This window comes from Crocodylus siamensis, chromosome 4 (assembly GCF_052110815.1).
Source record: "Crocodylus siamensis isolate JL-2025a chromosome 4, ASM5211081v1, whole genome shotgun sequence".
Lineage (NCBI taxonomy): Eukaryota > Metazoa > Chordata > Crocodylia > Crocodylidae > Crocodylus > Crocodylus siamensis.
The window spans coordinates 156,108,092-156,128,031 of NC_143398.1; the positions used below are offsets into that span (position 1 = coordinate 156,108,092).

The 19,940-nt window shown below is 52.1% G+C and overlaps 1 protein-coding gene across 2 annotated transcripts; it reads left to right on the top strand.

The window, feature by feature from the left end:
* The first annotated feature begins 1,916 nt into the window (after positions 1–1,916).
* DHX58 (DExH-box helicase 58) lies at positions 1,917–14,235 on the top strand. Of its 2 annotated transcripts, none has more exons than XM_090044389.1 (13): positions 1,917–2,027; positions 2,441–2,642; positions 3,746–3,947; positions 5,122–5,345; positions 5,828–5,944; positions 6,268–6,394; positions 7,379–7,570; positions 8,094–8,350; positions 9,313–9,462; positions 10,135–10,296; positions 11,356–11,543; positions 12,130–12,226; positions 13,001–14,235. In XM_090044389.1, exons 2-13 carry the CDS (start codon positions 2,475–2,477, stop codon positions 13,169–13,171), a joined length of 2,055 nt encoding a protein of 684 aa, XP_089900515.1. In that variant the 5' UTR covers positions 1,917–2,027; positions 2,441–2,474; the 3' UTR covers positions 13,172–14,235. The 2 variants fall into 2 exon arrangements, with proteins under 2 accessions (XP_089900515.1, XP_089900516.1); XM_090044390.1 differs by having other exon boundaries at positions 5,155–5,345.
* The last annotated feature ends 5,705 nt before the right edge of the window (positions 14,236–19,940 follow it).

Here is a 19,940-nt window from a genome sequence, read left to right on the forward strand (position 1 = left end):
GAAGCTTTCCTTGCAGGTCTCTTCCACGGTAAGATTGCTATAGTGTTTTTTTTAACACCCGCTGGTGCCTCTGTCCAGTGGTAGCAAGTTAGGAAGGCAGGCTGGAAGGCCTCAACAGTGTGTGCAGGAGGAAGGCAGTGTCTGGGTGGGTTAGGGTTGCCAGCCCTCCAGGATTGATTGCCCTGGAGTCTCCAGGAATTAGATATAAATCTCCAGGAAACTGCTGAGAGTCACCCAGGAGACAAATGATAGGGAATTCATTAAAATAAATATTAACTGTTGAATCTGATTTATACAATAGTCCAATAGGTTTTTAAAATGTAATAGTAATGTGCATTTGCCTTCCTGAAGTAATGACTCATTAATGTCATTATGTCATGTAATGTAATCTCTGGGAATAGAGTCAAACAGAGTTGGCAACCTTAGAGTGGGCACTGAATATAATTTCCTTTGTTTACACATACTTCCTAGTCCTAAGGTAGTGGTCAAACAACATGCAGGGCAATCTCCTGCAGCGCTCAAGCCAATATCCATGCCTGGGAGCAGCTCAGCTTCAAAACATAATTCCAGTTGGAGCAGCCCATACTCTGCAGGGACTCCTGCCCCATAAGCTTTGCCCAGGTGGATATGAAGAGCTACGTTGCATATCAGATAGGCATGAGCAGCCAGGCACTCGCATGCACGGATGTGGATGATGTAGCGGTCGCTCTTGCTTCCCACTGTGCCGCTGGACTGATTGAGGCAAGTGGAGGTGAGTCAAGGGGAAGCAGTGCCTGGGCAGGGGAAGCAAGAGGAGCCGGTGCTTTGGAGGGTGAGGGAACTTCGCTTTCCTGAGTCCCAGTGCCTTGGAGCATGGTCCACAGGCACACTCCCCCCTAGGTTGTGCTGCTCCTAATTGCTGTGAGGGTCAGTACCAGTCCTTTGGCCTCTGTACCTGTTGCAGCAGGTAGGGCAGCACAGCTGTGCTAAAGCAGCCTGCCTTCAGGCTCACTGGAAGGAGCAGTGGAAAGCCTCTCTGTATGGAGACCACAGGTTCTGGGCCACTGTCAGGCGATGAGATCCCAGGTACCAGCTGTATGGGGTTGGCTGGGAGCAGACAGCCAGAAGCAGGGGAGAGCTGGGTGCTGAGGTGGGAGCCCCTGAGGCCCCAGGCTGAGCAAGGAAAGTATGGTGAGGTGCCCAGGGAAGGCTGCGCTCATGGCCCAGCTCCGCAGGCTGAGGTGGTGCCCTCCAGTGAGGCGGGGCCTCCGGCTGGGGAGCAGGAGATGACTCAGTTGCAGACTGGATTTCTCTTTCTGACAAAGCAACAGGGAGGGAAACCCCGTGGAGGGGCAGCAAGGCTGTGTCGACTGTGACAAGGCCAGCAGGCTGGAATTGCCCACCTTGCTGTTTCTTGTTGGGGAGGGTTTTTAAGGAAAATTTTTGTGTTCCAAGTCGAATCAGCCAAATAAATTCCAAATCCGCAAGTCACTCAAGAACGGCATGTGGCCCTGCTATCAGCAACCATCCTCCACCCCCGCCTGGGGCTTCAGTATGTGTGAGAGGTCACCCACAGCTTGGGCACATATGCCAAGGCAGGACTTTGGGGGAGTCGAGGCTGCCCAGACCTTCCATCCCCCACTTTAGGCCACTGAGACAAAATCCAAAGGCCCCACTGAGTCCAGACATTCAGTGCCTCTATGGCTGCAGCTGCATATTGAACATGGGTCTTGTGGGTGGCAGACAAAGAGTGTACCACTGAACCACAGGGAATGCCAGGAGTCTGTAGAGACTCCAGTGATCCCAGCTGGAGTGCAAGCAGTGTGGCCTGACCCTAAGAGAAGAGACTGCCTAAAGGCTCAGTGCTCAGGCTCTGCAAAGTGCTGAATCTGCAGCCGTCAAGAAACTCCTTGATGGGGCTCCCAGACAGGAAGGTTTCAGTTTTGAGTTTCGATTTCTGGACTGAGGTTTAAAAAGCAGCAGTGTCTGGAGTGCTGGAGACTTGTCTTGGACAACAACAGAGGCAGCTGCCTAAAGCCCTTGCAAAGGTAGGTGTGTGGGCTGCACTAGGATCAGGGCTCCCCCCTTGGGTGATTTCATGCAGAGAGGTGCCTTAAAAGAAGGGGAGAAAAGCCAACCTCCTTTTGTCCCTGTCCACCCCTATCCATTGCCTGGGTGACAGCCATCAGCTGAGTGCCCTCTGCAGACAAGGGCCTCCCAGCTGACACACCTGGGGAGGCTTACAAGAAGCTCAGTGCTTGAAGATGTCACTGTAGCATCAGCATTAGGGTGGGGTAGAGGGACAGCATCTGCCTGCTCAGATGCTTAGGAGACTGCAAGGGCTGGAGGAGGCTAGAGGATGGGGATGTGGATGTACTGGAAGCTGTGAAGGGGAGGAAAGATGGGGAGCTGGGGTCAGGGTTCTAGATCAGTGCTGATCCCAGCTGTGCCCCTTCCCCAGGCTCATCCCCCAAAGATCTCCAGTGCCTGCTCACATGGACCTGTACGACTATCAGTGGGAGGTGATCATGCCTGCCCTGGAGGGCCAGAACATCATCATCTGGCTGCCCACCGGTGCGGGGAAAACCCGAGCAGCTGTATACGTCTGCAAGAGGCACCTGGAGACCAGGACTTGGGCCAAGGTGGTCGTGCTTGTGAACAAGGTATGGCTGGAATTGGAGTAGGGCTAGCTCACACCGGGGTGGGACAGGGTGAGGGGATTCAACCAGTACAGCTAGGAGGTGGGCTCCCATCACCAGCTCCCTGTGCAGGAAGGCAGGAGTGAGTGCAGGGTGCAAGAGGGACACACGATGGAGCTGGTGTCCTGCTGTATGAGCCAGGCCTGACCAGCTACCAGGTCTGCTCTTTGTATTGGGGACCCCCATGTACCTGGAGCCCTCTCACTCTCAGCTTTGTGAGCTGTGCACAGCATGCCAGGCACCCCCACTGAAGTGGGAGACGGTGTCTTGGATCCATTGGGTCCAGCCTTGGAGGGGAGATCTGTTCACACAGGGGCTGCAGGAGCGCCCAGAGCCTTTAGCTGCATACACCACATGCCTCGTTCCAGATGTCTCTGGAAGCTGCAGCCAGGGGCAGATGCAGAGGGGTGCACCCCTTTTCAGTCAGTGCCATGGGAACAGAAGTCAGGGACTTTATTTAAGTCCCTGAAGGAAGTAATAATTCCCCCATCCTTTCCCCTCTTCAGCACATCCTTTTCCCTCTCATTCCCCCTGCCTACCACCACTGCTATCCCCATGGGGTTACTCTTGTTAACTCAACTGCCAGCAAAGGCAGAGCTTTGGGTTCAAACTTTGCTGGGTATGGTTCTTTGTGCTGAGATGCTAGAAGTCTTTTCCATTCATTTCTGAGAGGACTTGTCTGCCCTGTGGGAGGGCACTGGAGGACTCGGAGGATTTAAGCAATATAGGCAAGTTCCAGTCACAGTTAAAAGTAGAGACTGGGTTCTTACACTCCTTCGATCCACCTCCCCAGCCTGGGTCTGCAAGCCTGGACTCACAGAACTGCTGAGCCAGCACCAGAAAAGTTTCCATGTGGCTGGAGGGCAGAGTTTTAAGGCTAACCCCTGGGTCGGATGCTGAATGTACAAGTATCCTGTGTCTCAGCATGGGGGTGGCTTGTCTGTCTGTGTTTATGGAGCAAAAGGGGCTGTTGGCCTGTAGGGTAACTCAGGTCAGGGCTGGCTCCCCAGCCTCTACTCTGGCCCACAGGGGCTATTGCTTATAAGTCTGTGGGATGTGGCCGGCAGGTGCATCTGGTGGACCAGCACTTCAGCAAGGAATTTGGGGTGCTCAGGAGCTCCTTCCAGGTCACCCCCATCAGTGGCGACAGTGACCAGAAATTTACTTTCTCCCACGTGGTGAAGAACAACGACGTGGTGATCTGTACGGCACAGATCCTGCACAACGCCCTGTCCAGCTCAGAGGAGGAGATGCACGTGGAGCTGACAGGTGGGTGCCTGGCACATGGGGCTGCAGCAAAGATGGGTCCCACCAGCTCTGTCAAATCAAAGCTGACTGATGCCAGCTGAGGACCTGAGTATTGGGGAAACTTAGCCAGATCCTGGGTGGTGAGGGAGGGGCTCGGGAGGGTGGGAGTTAGGAGTATCCCACTATTGTCACCACCTGTCATGGAATCAAGCCATCTTTGAGAGGAAGCTCTGCCTCAGGACTCCCCAAGGAGATGCCTTATCCAGTCTCCCTTTTCTGAGAGGACTGACTTCCTAAAGCTAGTCCTGGCATAGCTTCTCCAGGGGCAAGCCTCTGGCTCAGGACCATGGCTCCTCTCTGTCCCTGGCTTCCCTGGTGATCCAGAGCTCCTTCTTTCTGGTCAGCTCCCAGGAAAGGGGTGTTTTCTTCTTCAAAATGCAACGGGGTCAGTGTGCCAATGTCCCAGACAGCACAGCAGACTGCTCAGCTCCAACTGAAGCTGCCTGTGTCCCTCCTCAGACTCCGTTCTGTCCTCTCTGAGACTAGTCCTCTCTCTCTTCCTTTCTGTGTTGCCCTGAGACCTCCCTTACTCTCTACTCTGCACATCCCCCCCTCCCCCCCCAGGACTAGCCTATTTTCTCCTCCAGCTCTCACAGGACCTCATCCTTTCTCCTCAGGCCCAGATAGCCACATGGACAAAAACAGTTACCAAACTGTAGTATTAACCTGGGGACAACACACACACACAATTTAATTAAACATAATGCCGTGGGGAGCCAAACAGAGTGGTCTCTGTGGCAAGCTGTCAGGTCCTGACTGCTATCTGCCCCTAGGGTGGAAAGGGCATAAAGGCGTTCCGCTTATGAAATTATTTACAGGAGCTCTTTACAGTGGAGTATGCTTCTGCGGAGCCCTCCAAAGTATTGAGGGGGCTTAGTTGCAGGTTTCCATGTATCCCCCTGTATCTTTCTCACCCCCTGGCTGCTGCTGCTTATTTCTCAGAGTAGCACCTAGTCCCTGGCAGAACCAGCCCTCCAAAACAGCTCTTGACACGTCTCCCATATTCCTAGTCTCTGAGCTTCAGAATCACAGGTGAACTGCTCTTCCCCAGAGCTGTTACCTCCATGATACAGTTGCGGAACAGAGGCTCTGAATAGTTAAGTGATTCACCCATTGACCTCATGCCTCCGGCTAGCACCACTCTTCAGCCTGGCTCATCCCCATGCAGACTTCTCCCTGCTGGTCATTGACGAGTGCCACCACACCCACAAAGAGGCTGTCTACAACAAGATCATGCAGGATTACCTCCAGCGCAAGCTCAGTGGGCAGCGGAACCTGCCTCAGATCCTGGGCCTGACTGCCTCACCTGGCACAGGAGGGGCCTCATCCTTCAAGGGAGCCAAAGACCACATTTTGCAGGTAAGTAGAGCAGGCCCCATGCTTTCCCATCCCCACTGGGGGAAGGCTATGGTGGGAGGGCTGTGGGTGCCCTTGGCACCTCCTTGCATTGCATGTGGAGTTTATACTGCCTGGTCTCTTGGCTATTGAGGGAAGTCTCAGAGGAAGATGCAGGGTCATGCCAGGCATGTGCCAGCCTCCCGGTCATCTTACACACTTGAGACTTCAGCCACGGGAGGTGAAGATGTCACTGAGCTGCTGTGCTGCTCCCTCTGGCAGGAGGGGGTGAATACCTGCAGGTGCCTGGCTGGGATCCCCCCATTCCCCCAGGAGCAGTAAGGCTTTCTTGGGGGTAGTTTGCTGCACTTATGGTGCTTGGCCTTTTGCCCCTGGACTGCTTTGGTGCCCTGGGGTCTTGTGGCAGGGAGCAAGCTGCCAAAGGAGTTGGCACAGCACATGGTTTACCCATCTCTCTGGGGTTGGGGGGCATTTAACCCTTTCAGATCTGTGCCAACCTGGACACTGCTAAGATCATGTCATCCCAGAAATATCACTCGCATCTAGAGGCTTGTGTCCCACAGCCCAAGAAGAAGTATGACATACCCCATGAGAGAACCCAGGTAAGGGCCTGCTGACTAGGAGTGGGGGCTGCCTGCTTCTGAAGGGGAGGGGGCTCCACAGGCAGGAGGGAGAGAAACCTCGTCTGATTAAATTGCTTGGGCTCTGTTCCTGAGGGAGGCAAGGTCCAGGCCTTCATCTCTTCTCACCTCTGTCCAGTGTCTTGGGGTATTGACAGAGCCAGGATGGAGCCATCCTACTCTCAGCCTGCAGCTCAGGATCAAATGCACCCTAGCTGTGCAGCTGGGGGAACCCAGGGCAGGAGCCCCCTGCTCCACTGGAAGCTGTGCTCTTCACTCTTCCCCACCACTGCTTGCTTTCCTAGGACCCCTTTGGCAGGAAGCTGAAGGAGCTGATGGCCCAGATCCACCAGAAGCTGAATGTTCCCAGTGTGTCTCAGGACTTTGGCACTCAGATCTATGAGCAGCAAGTTGTCCAGCTGGAGAAGACAGGTGAGGAGATAGTGCCAGTGCAGGGGGTGCTCCCCTTGCCTGGAGGGGAGGAGCTCACAGAGGGGATAAATCATTGGTGGGGTATGGGGGGATACATGGAAACCTAGAACTAAGAGCCCAGAGGAAGGTGAGGTTTGTAGCTAGGACACTGGGCTGGGATTCAGGAGATAGGGGTTCAGTTCCCAGCCCTGCCACTGATTCTGGGTAAGTCATGTCATTGCCTGGTTGCCTCAATTTCCTCATCTTTCAAATAGGGCCATGACCCTCACTTTGCCTTGTTTGGTTACAATGAGCACTCTTGTGGGCGAAAGCTGTCCCTTGTTATGTGTCCATGCGACACCATACAGAATGGGGCCCCAGTTCCAGGTGGTGCCCCCAGACCCTACTATAATAATAACAATAGCTGATATAAAAGCAGCTGGGCTCCATGAAATGAGGTCAAAGGGATACCAAAACCATTGGATGTAAGAGACTGGAATCCTACATTCAGCCTGCTCGCTCAGCTGTGGGTCCCTGCTAGAGGCAAGGTAGAGGCACAGATCAATTTTCTAGAGCTGAGAGAGACAAGTTGTAGCACACATGTACCACTAGTGACATGGGCAGCCTCTGTGAGTGGCACCTGGCAGCTCAGAGAAGGAATAGGCAGCACAGCAGCAGATCAAGCAGGGAAAGAGGATCAGAGTGGCACTTGGGGAAGGTGCAGGCCTAATTTTTGGCATGCCTGCCAAAAAAGATTGGCTCCCAGCCCTCTGGGGGGTCAGACAGTTGCCGGGGGGTAGTCCCCCCTAGATAGAAACTCGGAGTCCTGACTTCCAGCTCCTCATTCTGTAACCTACTAGATCTCACTCTCCTCCCCAGGGCTGGAATAAAATGCAGGAGTCCTGACTCCCCAGTAGGCCCTGTTTATTTGGGGTATCAGTGACACTGTCAGGTGCCAGTGGCCCTAGGCATTTGCTTCAATGGTTCTGTTCCCTGTGTCTCCAGGGGCTGAGTCGCTCTGTCGTAAGACGCGACTGTGTGCCATGCACCTGCGGAAGTACAATGATGCCCTGCTGATCAATGACACCGTGCGCATGGTCGACGCTTTCAACTACCTGGATGAATTCTACCAACAGGAAAAGGCGACGAAGTTCCTGCCAAATGTAATTTGGAACTTCCTCATGACCTTGTTTGATGGTAAGGGATGGGCCTGCCTCTGAACAATCCACAACAGGGGTCTGACCTTCTGCATAGCCCAGGCCAGAGAACTTCCTTGCAAACAGAGAGACAGAGACACGTGACACAGCAAGGTCACCCAGTGGCTGGGTGGAAGAGTCAGAAATAGACCCTGTCACATCTCTTGCATCCCAGTCCAGTAGTCTTACCTGCTGGGCCATGCTGCCCCTCGTGGCATGTCTCAGGAGAGCATGCTGGTGCCTAGGCTCTCCTGGGAGACAGATATATATTACTTGAAAGAGCACACTGAAAAGCATTTGTGCTAGTCTAGCATGTGGGTATGGGGGAATGGAGTATACACGAGAGGGTAAGAACCTATACCTGCCATCAGTAAAGTGGCTCTTCTACCAGGCAGCAGATCTGAATGCTGAACATCCAGGGGTTCAAACCCCATCATTAGCTGGGGGTAGTGGGAAGTTGTAAATGGGCACCAGCTCTTTGGTCCAGAGTTGAGGGGCTCATATGCCAGTGTGCTGTGTCACAGAGAACAGGAGCACCCTTTTGGCATTGACCAGAAACCTGGAGTATGAGAACCCCAAGCTAAACAAGCTGGAGAAGATCCTGCAGGACCAGTTCCAGGACTTGAACAGCTCCCGTGGCATCATCTTCACCAAGACCCGCCAGAGTGCCCATGCCCTGCACAAGTGGATGCAGGGGGTGCAGTCACTCACACAGCTGGGGATTAAGGCTGCTGTCCTGACTGGGGCTGGTTACAGCAATCAAACCAAGCACATGACACAGGTAAGGGCCTGATGGGGCCAGTACAGGAGCCAAGATCATCTGTGTCCTTTGCTGGGAGCTTCCCTGTCCCCTTCTTAGCCATGGCTCTAGAGGCTGTGTTCAGACAGGCTTCCCCAGGGAGAGTCAGGGTTAGTGTCACTTTACAGAGGGAGAAACTGAGGCAGGGAGAAGGAAGTGGCTTGCTCCTGGACAGCAGGGCACTGATGGAGGTAAGAAGGGAACATGTGAGTCCACTTCCCATGCTGTAACCTACTAGATGCCAATTGCTGCTTGCATCTAGGAGAACAGAAGCCAGGACTCTTAATTCCTATACCCCCACCTCCCCTCCAATTCAGCAGCCCTGAGTCTCAGCCTACCACCAACACTGCTCTAACCATACCTTCATAAGCCTGGGGTCAAAGATGACCAGAGCAGGGTGTGGGGCCTGGGACAAATCAGCCTGTGCAGGGCCCCACCCCTGGACACGAGGAAGCTGGCGGCAGATTCAGGGGTGGGGTGGGGTGGCGAGCGGTTGGATGTGCCGGTTTCAGTGGCGGATTCAGGGGGTGGGTTGCAGAGCGCTTGGATGTGAAGCCAGCAGTAGCACAGAGTTGCTGCGCCGCTCCACGGGGCCCCCCCAAAGTCCAGGGCCCAAGGTGGTTGCCCCAGTTTCCCCTACCCTGGGATGGCCCTGCCTGGGGTCTTACTTGGTGAGCTAGAAGAAGCAGGGAAAACTGTGGGGCAAAGGGAATAGTCAGCAGTTTTCATCCAGTAGTGACAGATGACCCTACAGAACCATAGCTTCAATCCATCCCTATCCTAGGCCATGTCTTTTCCAGGTGCCATGCTGTGCTTTCACCTATCTGCCAGGCAGGAGGGAGAAAGAGTGATAGGGCTGTGGAGCACTGTGGTACCTGAGCTGGTCCCCACAGCGGGGGCACGCCGGAGGAGCTGCCTAAGGATTTGTCCCTCTCACTTCCCAGAACGAGCAGATGGATGTGATCAAGAATTTCCGCAGGGGAGATGTCAACCTTCTCTTCTCAACCAGCGTGGCCGAGGAGGGCCTGGACATCCCAGAATGCAACATTGTGGTTCGCTACGGGCTGATGGCCAATGAGATCGCCATGATGCAGGTAGCCAGGCTCTCTGCCCAGCCTGGGCCTGGGTCTGGGGGTGGGTGAACTCTGCCCTCTGGGGTCTCCCCTAATTGTGAGTAAGCAGTCCCACCAAGCACCATAGTGTTGCATGTGTATCAGCTCCCTGGGCTGGTGGGGGCTTTTCCCTTGCCTCAGTGCTGGAGGGAAGGCTGTCCACTCCCCAAGTCCCATCCCAGTAGTCTCCTAGTGGGGGACATGCAGGTCCTGATGCCTCACGCATCCACACCTGACCTTGGCCATGCTGCTCTGAGCCAACCCTTTTCTAAAAGATGCTCTAGTATATTGGAGAGAGGTGCTGTTCCTGTGACAGGGGAGCACAGAGAAGCTGAGGAGGCTGGACCCTTTGCTCTGCTCTGTGAGCACATTAGGGTTCAGAGATGCTGTGGGTGAGCATATGTGCAGCATGTATGTCCCCAGCATGGGCATCCAGGCAGCATCCTCTAGCCCTCAAGGGAGCGGTTCAGCAAGATGAGTAGCACATGCCAAGTGGCATCACTCATTACTTGCCAGGGGGTATCAGAAATCTCTCCCAGGACCTGCTTCTCAGCGTGGGTGAGAGGGAGCACCTTCACCACAGGCTCCTTTGTTGGTAGCCCCCAGACCGAGATGTCAGATGTGACCTGGTTAAGTTTGTTCCTGTTTGTGCAGGCCAGGGGCCGTGCCCGAGCTGAGAACAGCACTTACTCTGTCTTGGCTAAAGCCAACAGTAAAGAGGTCTCCCGGGAGCAGCTCAATGAGATGCTAGAAGAGCTCATGACCCAAGCCATTAAGGAGGTGCAGGCCATGCCTGAGCAGGAGTACCAGCACCGGGTGAGTAGAGGCTAGGTGTACTGCCAGGACCACAGGGGTCCAGCAGCTTCTAGTAGAGTCGGAGTGAAACAGGGCTACAAGGGGCATGTATATGTAGTCCATCCCCTGCTCGAGGCAGGCTCATCCCTGTCCAAACCAGCTCAGCACAGTCTTTGTCTAGTCTCCTCTTTAAAAGCTTCCAACAATGAGGATTCCACATTCCTTCTAAGCAGTTTTTTTCCAGCGCCCTCCTGGCTAGACAGTGCTTTCTCAGATCCAACCTACATGTGCCTTGCTGCCATTTTAGCCCATTATTTCCTGTCCTGTCTCACTGGTATTTGTACCTTTTGGGGCAGAGGGGCAGCCCCTATGCACTGGCTTGTTTCTTTGGGGCTCCTAGACCCCAGTGCTGCATTATCCTCAGTCTCTAGCAATACTGCTTGGATTCTCAATGGCTTATGTTGACAAGAGATGAGACATCTCTTCCCCAGCCTTTGGGAACAGCAGCAGCAGTTCCCAGGTGGGAAAGTTAGACCTGTGATTCCCAACCAGGGTGGCATGAGATCCTTTTAAGGGTGCCATGGGATGCCACATGATATTATCACTGTGAAGTGTTCAACCTACATATGATTCTAACGATAAAACCTAAAGATTTCAAATAGGAATCCACAACGTATCAAACATTCTGCTTTGTTGTCATCTCTCTGAGTTTTTTACAGCAGAAGAATTGCTCTGTTATTTTTCGGTAGTCAAAAATATAGTGAAAGCTGGCATTTTGCTGGGGGTGCCTTGATGATAAAAAAAGGTTGAGAACCTCTGGTTTAGACAGTGCTGGGGAGGGAAAGAGGAACTTGGGAGCTGTACCTGTGGCTTTGTCTCTTGCCACAAGGTTGCATGTGTGTGGCTGTCTCTAAGTCTCTTATGGTGCATCTGTCTCTCGCTGGAGCTGTGCAGCTCTCTGTGACTGTCTCTTGTTGTGTGCTTGTGGCCAGGTGAGCCTCAAATCCCTCACTGTCAGCCATGTGTCTGCAATTTGGTGTCTGTTGCATCCCAGCTTAACTGCCCTTCCTCCTTCTCCAGATCGGGGAGCTGCAGAAAGCAGCCATCATTAGCCAGATCATGAAGATGGACCGTGTTCAGAAGCAGCAGCTGCATGACCCAGACACTGTCCGCTTCTACTGCCTCCATTGCAACGAAGCCGTGTGCCACGGCAGTGACTTGCGCATCGTGGAGAAGATGCACCGTGTCAACATCAACCCATACTTCAAGTGAGGGCCTGGCATGGGAATTGGAGGGAACCAGTGAGCAGAGGCTTCCCTTCAGTCAGAGCTGCAGGCTGTAGCTCCCGTGTTCCCAGGGGGTACCACACATTTCACCCTATGTCACTTCCCCTCCTCTCCCAGCTCAAGCTGGAAGGGAGGGTGAGCAGTTCACCAGCCAGTGCTCAGCAGGCTGAGAGACGGCATCTGAGGAAACTTACCACTATTGGCGTGGTACATGCCCTCTTGCCCTTGGCATCCAGCAAACAGCTCCTTCCCTTTCCCTTTTCTGCTCTCTCTCCACTGGGTAACCACACATTTTCAGCTGAGGCTCCAGGTCCTTTCCACCTTGCTAAGCACTGGGAGTTCACTGTTGACCCCGTTAGGCTTGATTTATGTCTGGCTGCTCCGGGGATACAACTAGGGTGCTGCTTGGAGGTACATGTGCCTTGAATTGTTCCCTACAGGCAGGGGCAGTGAGAGGGGAGCTCCTCTTTCTAGGTGACAGCTCCCCTGTGAATCCCATGTGATCACAGCACCCCCACACCCTCATGCCAGCTCCTCACTGCAGCAGCTCTTTGCGCTTTTCCTGCAGGCATTACTACAGGGTGTCAAACAACCCGGTGGAGATTCCCCGGACCTTCAAGGACTGGAAGCCAGGGAGCATCATCAGCTGTAAGACATGTGGCCAGGTGGGTGCAGCATTTAGAAACCCCAGCAGGTCTGGGCAAGGTGGTTCATGGATTGGACAGGTTCTTGTCTATAATTAAAACTACCAAGGCCCCAAGGAAGCAATGGGATCCCATTGTCTGCATAAGACAGGACAGAAGGTCTTACCTAGTGGCTTCTGTGTTGTGAGGGATTACTCTCCTTTCCTGTGAACATCAGTGACCCCAGAAAAATGGGTTGCTCTAGAAAGACAAGTGGATTCAAGGACCCCAAGCCCTCAGGAATCCATCCCATCCCTTGTGGATCGAAGTGCTGCCAGCCCCAGAAATTCAGATATTGTGGTTCTCCGTGCCATTAGGGGGGTTGCATCATGTCCCAGCTTTCTCTACACATTAGAAACAGAATTACTTTTAAGTGATAGGTGGGGTCTTCAATAGTGTCTAAGATATGAAATCCCAAGAACTGGAAATGTTAGCAACTGCTCCAGTCATGAATTAGCCTCACTTAAAGTGGGCAACTCGTTTTTCATTTGAATTTATCTGACTTCAGCTTCCACCAATTGGATCTGAGGTGTGTGTGTGTGCAGGCTTGCAAAATATACATGCTTGCCTCCCTAGAAATAAAGACGCCCATAAATTATGAACTAGGAACCAAACCTAAGGTTTGGAACTTGGATCAGATTCTTCTCCCTTGCCTCGCTGAGTGTGGGGGGGGGGCAGGGAGTGACTCTTTGCTGTTAGCAATGAGCTCTGTCTGTCTGTCTGTGGCAGGTGACATAACCCTCATTGTTTCTTTAGGCATGGGGCATGGAGATGATTTTCCGGAGCGTAAAGCTGCCCAACCTCTCCATTGAAAACTTTGTGGTGGAGACGCCAGACATGAGGAAAAAATACAAGAAATGGAGCAAGGTCACTTTTGCTATCAAGGACTTTGACTATGTGGAATACTGTGAAAGCCAGGGCGACTAATTTCCAAGGGGCTCAGGGGACTGACTGTTCCAGCCTCCACCACCCTCCAGTGGTGATAAGGCAGCCTAGACCAGCCCTTGGGATGGCAGAGGGGAGCATGTCTTCTGGCCCTGGACTGCAGAGAGCAGCATTTTGTACCAATGAAGTACCTTAATCTTCCCCTTTCCACCTCTGGCCTACTCTGTCCTTTACAGGCTGAGCACTACCCAGGCAGCTGCCAGACTACTGGAAGGGTAGGGGCTCCTTAACAATAAGCACTCATGGCTCTCACCCCTCTCTGAGGCTCCAGTCCTGCAGATGACTTTGTGCTGTTGGGCTTCCCTAGCACCCACACAAATATTGCCTCCATTGAAGACCAGGCTTAGTCCAAGACAGTGACATCCCAGCATCTGTCACTGGGCAAAGCTATCTCCTAGTGAAGAGAGTGAAGACTTTTTGGGGGAGGGCATTTCCGCTGGCCAACAAGCAACTCACCTACCTTCCACAGGATCTTATCATCCACTCATATGCCCTACCCTCATCTTCCCCACCATGCTTATTGCTGAGGAGGGACTCAGTCTTGTGGCCAGAGCATAGCACAGGTGCTCAGGACTGCTGAGACCTATGCCCAGTTCAGCCACTGGGTCACTGTGACCTCACAGCACTCATTCCCTCTTTGCCTCAGTTTCCCCCCCACATCAGATGAGGAGAACTACCCACTGTGGGTCAAGTAGGAGGGTAAATTTGCTTGCAGAAAGGCTTTCTATCCCCCTCCCACTGTAACCCTCCCCTGGAACTCCCCACACATGGTCCCTGCTCACAGTGACTCTGTGCCATGCACACAAGCAACTTTTTTCTTCTACTCAGCCAGTGACAGTTGCAGCAGCATGGAACCAGCTCACAAAACCATCATCCCCTCTGCTCTCCACAGCACCAGCCAGCGTGGCAGCTCATGCCAAGCCATGGGAGAGAAGCCAAGGTTTGCATAATTTCAAATGAATTGTGTTTCCCTTCTGCCTGCGATGACTTCTCTAGCATCAGCTTCACTGCTGTTAATTGGGAAACAATAAAAATTCTGCTTGAGCTTGGCACAAATGAATGCTGTCAGCTTCATTCATTTCACAAGTGTGATTTATTCTCTCACAGATTTTGACACTGGGTGCAGTCAAGTTTCCCATGCTAAATCTTTGTTGTTTAAGATGCATAAATCTAGCATTGGGTGAGACTTGCTAGTTCCCATAAAATGCTATTTGGATTGGCCAGCAAGTTTTTGAGGCTGGTTTCTTAGCAGCTCATGAGTAGTTGTGGTCTTTTAGGTGTATGGCCTTAAACTTTATATTTGCAGAGTTTCTCTGAGATCAAAGGGTGTATGCTGTGGCTGTCTCACTACAGCCCTAGTAAAAAGAGAGACTCCGAGAGATCCCAGATATCCACCCCACCAGCCTGCAATGTGCAGTCATGTCCAGCTACATTATAGCATCTGAGAACAGCTGACATAGAAGCCATACAAATGGGTGACATGACCCATCAACAAACTATGGCCGTGGAGCGGCCATGGCTTAGATTGAGCAGAGCAAACAATCTGACTTACAGCATTGTTTGGAAAACCCACATTATAGAGTTCAGTTCATCCACTTCAAAGTTGCAAAGCTGGTGCTCTGCCCCTTCTGGCAGGAGATTAAAGAGCCAGCATGGTCAAGGTTGGAGACACAGAAAAGCTGGCTTGAAACCCAGTCACAGTGGTAGCTGTACACATTCAGCAAGTTTCACTGGTGTCATTAGGGCAAAAGACTGCACTCAGGGCAGCTTGGAGAGGCCTACAGCAAATTTAGTAGGATTCTTATGCACTGAACTTCTTCCTTTTTATTTCATAGGTCAGAAGCCAATGAATTCAGTCTAAACCAGTGATTCTCATTCTTTTTAGATTCAAGGCAATCCATAGAAAATGTCAGTTCTTAGTTTTCACTTGATTCTTAACTACAGAAAAATAATGTAGTGAATCTTCTTTGCAAAAAAACTAAGGCCAAAACAGAATGATTTTAACACCATGGATTTTTCTTTGAAATCGTTGTGTTTCTCTTATGAATTACATTTGCACACCTAACAGTGCTAATATTGAGTAACACCCCTGAGAGAATCTCAAGGCATCACCCTGGCTGAGAATCACTGGTCCAGACACAATAGACACTGGGCTAGGCAGCCTCAAGTGCTCTGGCAGTAGCTAAGGACTAAGGCAAAGCTCTTGAGACTTAATGAGCATCAGCTTGTGGTTGGTGGCATAGTGCTTCAAAGAAACCTTCTAAACCCATACCATATTCCAGCTATTCATCTTAAGCATCATTGGACAACAAACTGCTGTAAAAGAAACCTCCACCCCATTGCATCCCAGTCTCACTCACCTTAAATGGTCCCAAATGGCCATCACCCTGACTCTTCCCTCTGCGGTAGAGCCACCATTAATTGCAGCTGTGTGATAAAATAATGCTGGCCCTTTAACTTACCTCCAGGGAATGGCAGCCACAGGTGGGCCTTGGATGGGATGATTCCTCCATCTCTGCCCATGGTGCCTCCCATATATGCCATGCTCCAAACAAGCCTAAAGCAGTAGCTTGCTTGTGCCTTAGTGAGATGGGTTGATTTGCAGCAAAGTTAGGATTTGTGGTAGCGTCTCTGGTTAGCAAGATTTTGTCTTGTTACAATGGGCACAGCAATAAAATAAGGGTTTGAGGCTACCACGTCTGCAGGAGCAGTGGCTTAAGCAGAAGCACCTGTGCCTTCTGTGGGACTCACTGGAACTGAAATGGCTGCAGACCTTGCTTAGCCCAGTGCTTCTTTGTACCTTGCTGCCCCTGAGTGTCTGAGCTAGATCTGCATTTCCCTTCAGGTCTGTAATGTGCTAATGGGGGGGATGCAAAACTCTGTATTGATGCAGTGATCTTTAGGGGAAGATCTGCTGAGCCTGCCTGTGGGAGGGAATCTTTGTAGCCCTGTAGACAGTGTTACAAACCTGTGCTGTGGATGCATTTTAATGGCCTACAGCAGGGCTTGTACGGGCAGCAACACCAAGGAAAGTGGCACCAGCCTGACCTCTCTATGGAGGGACTATATATAGATGCAAATAGCCCCTCTGTCTGATTTTTTTTTTTTTTTGGCAGCCTGGCTGTGCAGTTCTGTGCTGTATCACTAGAGGGAGGCCCTTGCCAGCAATCAGCTCCTCTGCCCAGTTTAACTCATGTGTTGGCTCCCTCCCAGAGGCTGTGGCTGGGGAGCAGTGCTGGGCTTGCTTGGTAACACATGGTACTCCTGTCCTGTTAGAAAAGGATGGGGATGTCTAACCTGATCCTGTTACAGCCTAAAACCCGCCCCAAGTCTGGGACCTGCTTTCAAATGAAAAAGCAAACTGAATGAACAGAGGCCTCCTTGTGGCACCTAGTGTGCTCCCTCCCTGTCTCAGAGCAGCCTTCAGCCCAGCCTGCTCCTCATGGAGAAAACTGGCTCCAGTTAAATGAATGTTTGCTGTGTAAATGTCCTCTTGGGACTGCTCCACCCTCCCTCAGGCTCTGGGCCATGCAGCCCTGCCGTGTTCCTCCTGTACTGTGGTCAGACTTGGGCCAAGGCCCTTGGCTCTTGGCAACAGAAGACAGCCCTGCCTGGCTTTGCAGGATGTGGCAGCTCTTACAAGATGGCCCTGTGGCTTGTAGCTGGCATTGGCTGGTGAAAAAGTCTTGACTTCAGCTGTAGTCTTTCTCGAAGTTGGCCGAGATGGCTATGGGGTACCGTAGCATCAGAGCCAGTGCAGCAGGGATCAAACCACAGCCCTCTGTTGTTAAAATCTCCAGTTTCTGCACAAAGCCAAGTCTGGGCTTGTCGCAGGTGCCTGTGTGACTTGGGGGAAGGGGGCATTAAAAGCCCCAGTCTCTGCACAGTGAGCTGAGTCTTGGCCTGTCTCAGACCCGTCACCAGGGTCTCCAACCTCACTTGGAGTCAAATGGTGCCAAGGATGCCCTGGTGCTCGCACCAGCTGCCTCTCTGCTCATTCCTTGTTTCGCCTGGCTGGCAGCAAGAAGGGCCAGATTCACATTTTGGGGTACTGAATGAAGGATACCAGGGCCTCAAGCCTCCACCCAGAAATCTGGGAACACTAAATTTGACTGGGGTATTCCACACTGTAAAAATCCCTATTCTCTCAAGCAGTATAAACCAAATACAAATTTATTATAAAAACAAAACAAAACAAAAAATAAAACCTTAAACACAATATAAACATTGTCTCTACAACTACAGTTCCTAGGTTGAACCTCTTTAGAGAGACTTCACCCCAGCCCAGGCCAGTCTGCGGCTTGGGGCTCCCCAAAGCGCTAGTTCCAGGGTCCACACCGGAGCTATCTTATGATTGGGGTTTATCTGCTTGTGGTCGGTGGTTTGGTTCCGGTGCCTGGGGCCCCTTGTCACTCCTGGAGAAGTGGTAGAGCCCAATTTTTGCTCCTGCAAAGAGGATGTTGGGGTGGGAGGTGGCTGCACCTCTGGCCAGCATACCACCCCTGCTCCAAAACTTCTGGGCTACAGCTGGCCCAATGACAGCTTGGCTGGAGCCAAGGACTGTCAAAAAAAGCAAAGTAGGGAAAGTCAAACCTACCCTCTAGGCCTGGGCTGCAGGTAGTCTGGGTCACAGCTCCACTGGCAGCAGGAGGTTACAAACTTTAACCCCCTCCCCAAGCTGACAGAATTAGAAACTCCCAGGTTTCAAACTTGTTTAGAAACTGGCAGACCTAATTCCTGGCCAGCCAAACCAAAGAATCAATGCTCTCCTCCCCAGTATTAATCCTGTCCAACCTCAGAAAAGGAGAAGAGAGGACTCCCAGACACTGGGACAACTCTCCCTTCTTCTCTCTTTCTCTCCTGTACCTGAGTTCCCCCTGCAGATTTCTTCTTCCCTTGGAGGGGACTTTGCTCTTCAGCAATCCATGGCAGCATCTCCCCGGCAGCATCTCCCCCTTCCTCAAACCAACCTAGCTGACCTTATATCCCTTAACATGACATCTGACTTCTCCTTTTCTGTACCCTTGTGCAGTCAGGGAGTATCACACTCCAGTCTCTTTCTTAACCAATCTGCCAAAAAAGTCTTTGCTCTCCCAGGCCAATCAGGCCGAATTATTTTATCTGAATAGAAGGCTGCAGCTTTCCACATGGCCAGAATAACAGTGGCCATCTTTCCCACATGGCCAAAATGCATGTTTTCTCCTCAGCAACAGGCCAGAGGAGAAAAGGAAAGAGAAAATCAAAAGATAAATACAGAAAAAACACAGTACACAGCAACCAAAGGCACACACTGCCATACACAGTACAAGTGTGGGTGTTATACTGGTGTCTTTGTTCCTTTGCAGCATCTGGACCATGGAAAGCCTCACCTGTGCTCTCATCTCCCAAGATGGGAGATGCTCCCCACACCCCAGAGCAGAGCTGCACACCGGTGGACGTGAGAATCTCTGCTACCGCCCTATGAAACCAGGTATGCAGTTTGGGAATGGCTCTGAGCCCTAACTGGGTTGAGGAGGAGCTGGGGAAATGCAGAGGCACCATTCAGGTACTCTAGCGTTGGTGCACCGTCCTAGTGCACTGCCAAACAAACAGCCCCTTTGGATGCACTGTCCTAGTGCCTGGCAGAACAAACAGCCCTCTTGGGAGCTACCAGCTTGCGACTTTGGTGATCTCCACAGAGTTGTTGTACAGGCACAGCGGGGCAATGCGACTCCATGTCCTCTTCTATGAGGGTAAATTCTGTTCCTCTCGTCCTTCCTGCTGCACAGGCCTCTCCCAGCCCACAGCTCTGTGGCTAGGGACTGTCCAGGGGGAGATTTTCAAATGCACACATTTGGCACCAACCCAGTGACTTTTAGCAGGAGATAATTGCCTGTGCCTCTGCAGCTCTGTCCCCTGCTGCCTGAAATCCAGCCTGTCTTTGAGGCGCACCCCATCCAGAACTGCAGCTCCTCTAGTCCAAGGACTGGCTGCAGCTGTTGTGGCTCATTGCCCCTGCTCCTGTGTGTCATCACAACCCTTTGCTTCCGGTATCTCCAGTGTGCAGGCAGGGCAGGGCAGGGGTGAAGGTCTTGCAGTAGCCAGAACAGCTGGTACAAACATCCTTGGATGTTTTTTCAGTGGCATCCTCTCCCCCTGACCTCAACAAATGCCCATCAGTAGCTGCTCCTGGATGCCTCCTGCTTTTTTAAGTATATGCTAAGTCACATTTAGCCTCCATCATTAAACCCATTATGATCCAGGTCAGTGGAGTCTGTCACTCCAAAACGTCCTCAGTGCCATCTTCCCAGATTCCTCCTTTGACGGGTTTAGATTAGCTTCATACGCTCTCTGGAGCAGGACCAGGACTAGGCAGTGACATACAATGCATGATGTCCTCACTCTTTGTGTCCAGTCCCTGTGGGGAGGTCAGTTGGATAATAATCCTGGCAGGAAGAGGCAAGTTGTTAGAACCATTGGGAGATGCCTCCATGATTGCTACTGGCTGGGGCCTTAGGACATCTTTGTAAGATGGATGCCCATGTCAGCAAAGCAGGGCCCTGCAGCTTTTGCTGCTGAAGCCTGCTTGTCCCATTGCAGAGCTTTGTCCATAGCAAGGTTCAAGGCCCCTTTGCTGGGGGAAGAAGGTGGCCCCAGGTGATGGTGGAGACTCTGATTGGGGATGGCTTAGCATCTTGGGCAATCAACATCATTGCTGGGAAAAGAGGCAATTTGAGTGGCTTCTCACTGGGCCATGTGGTGATGTTCTGCT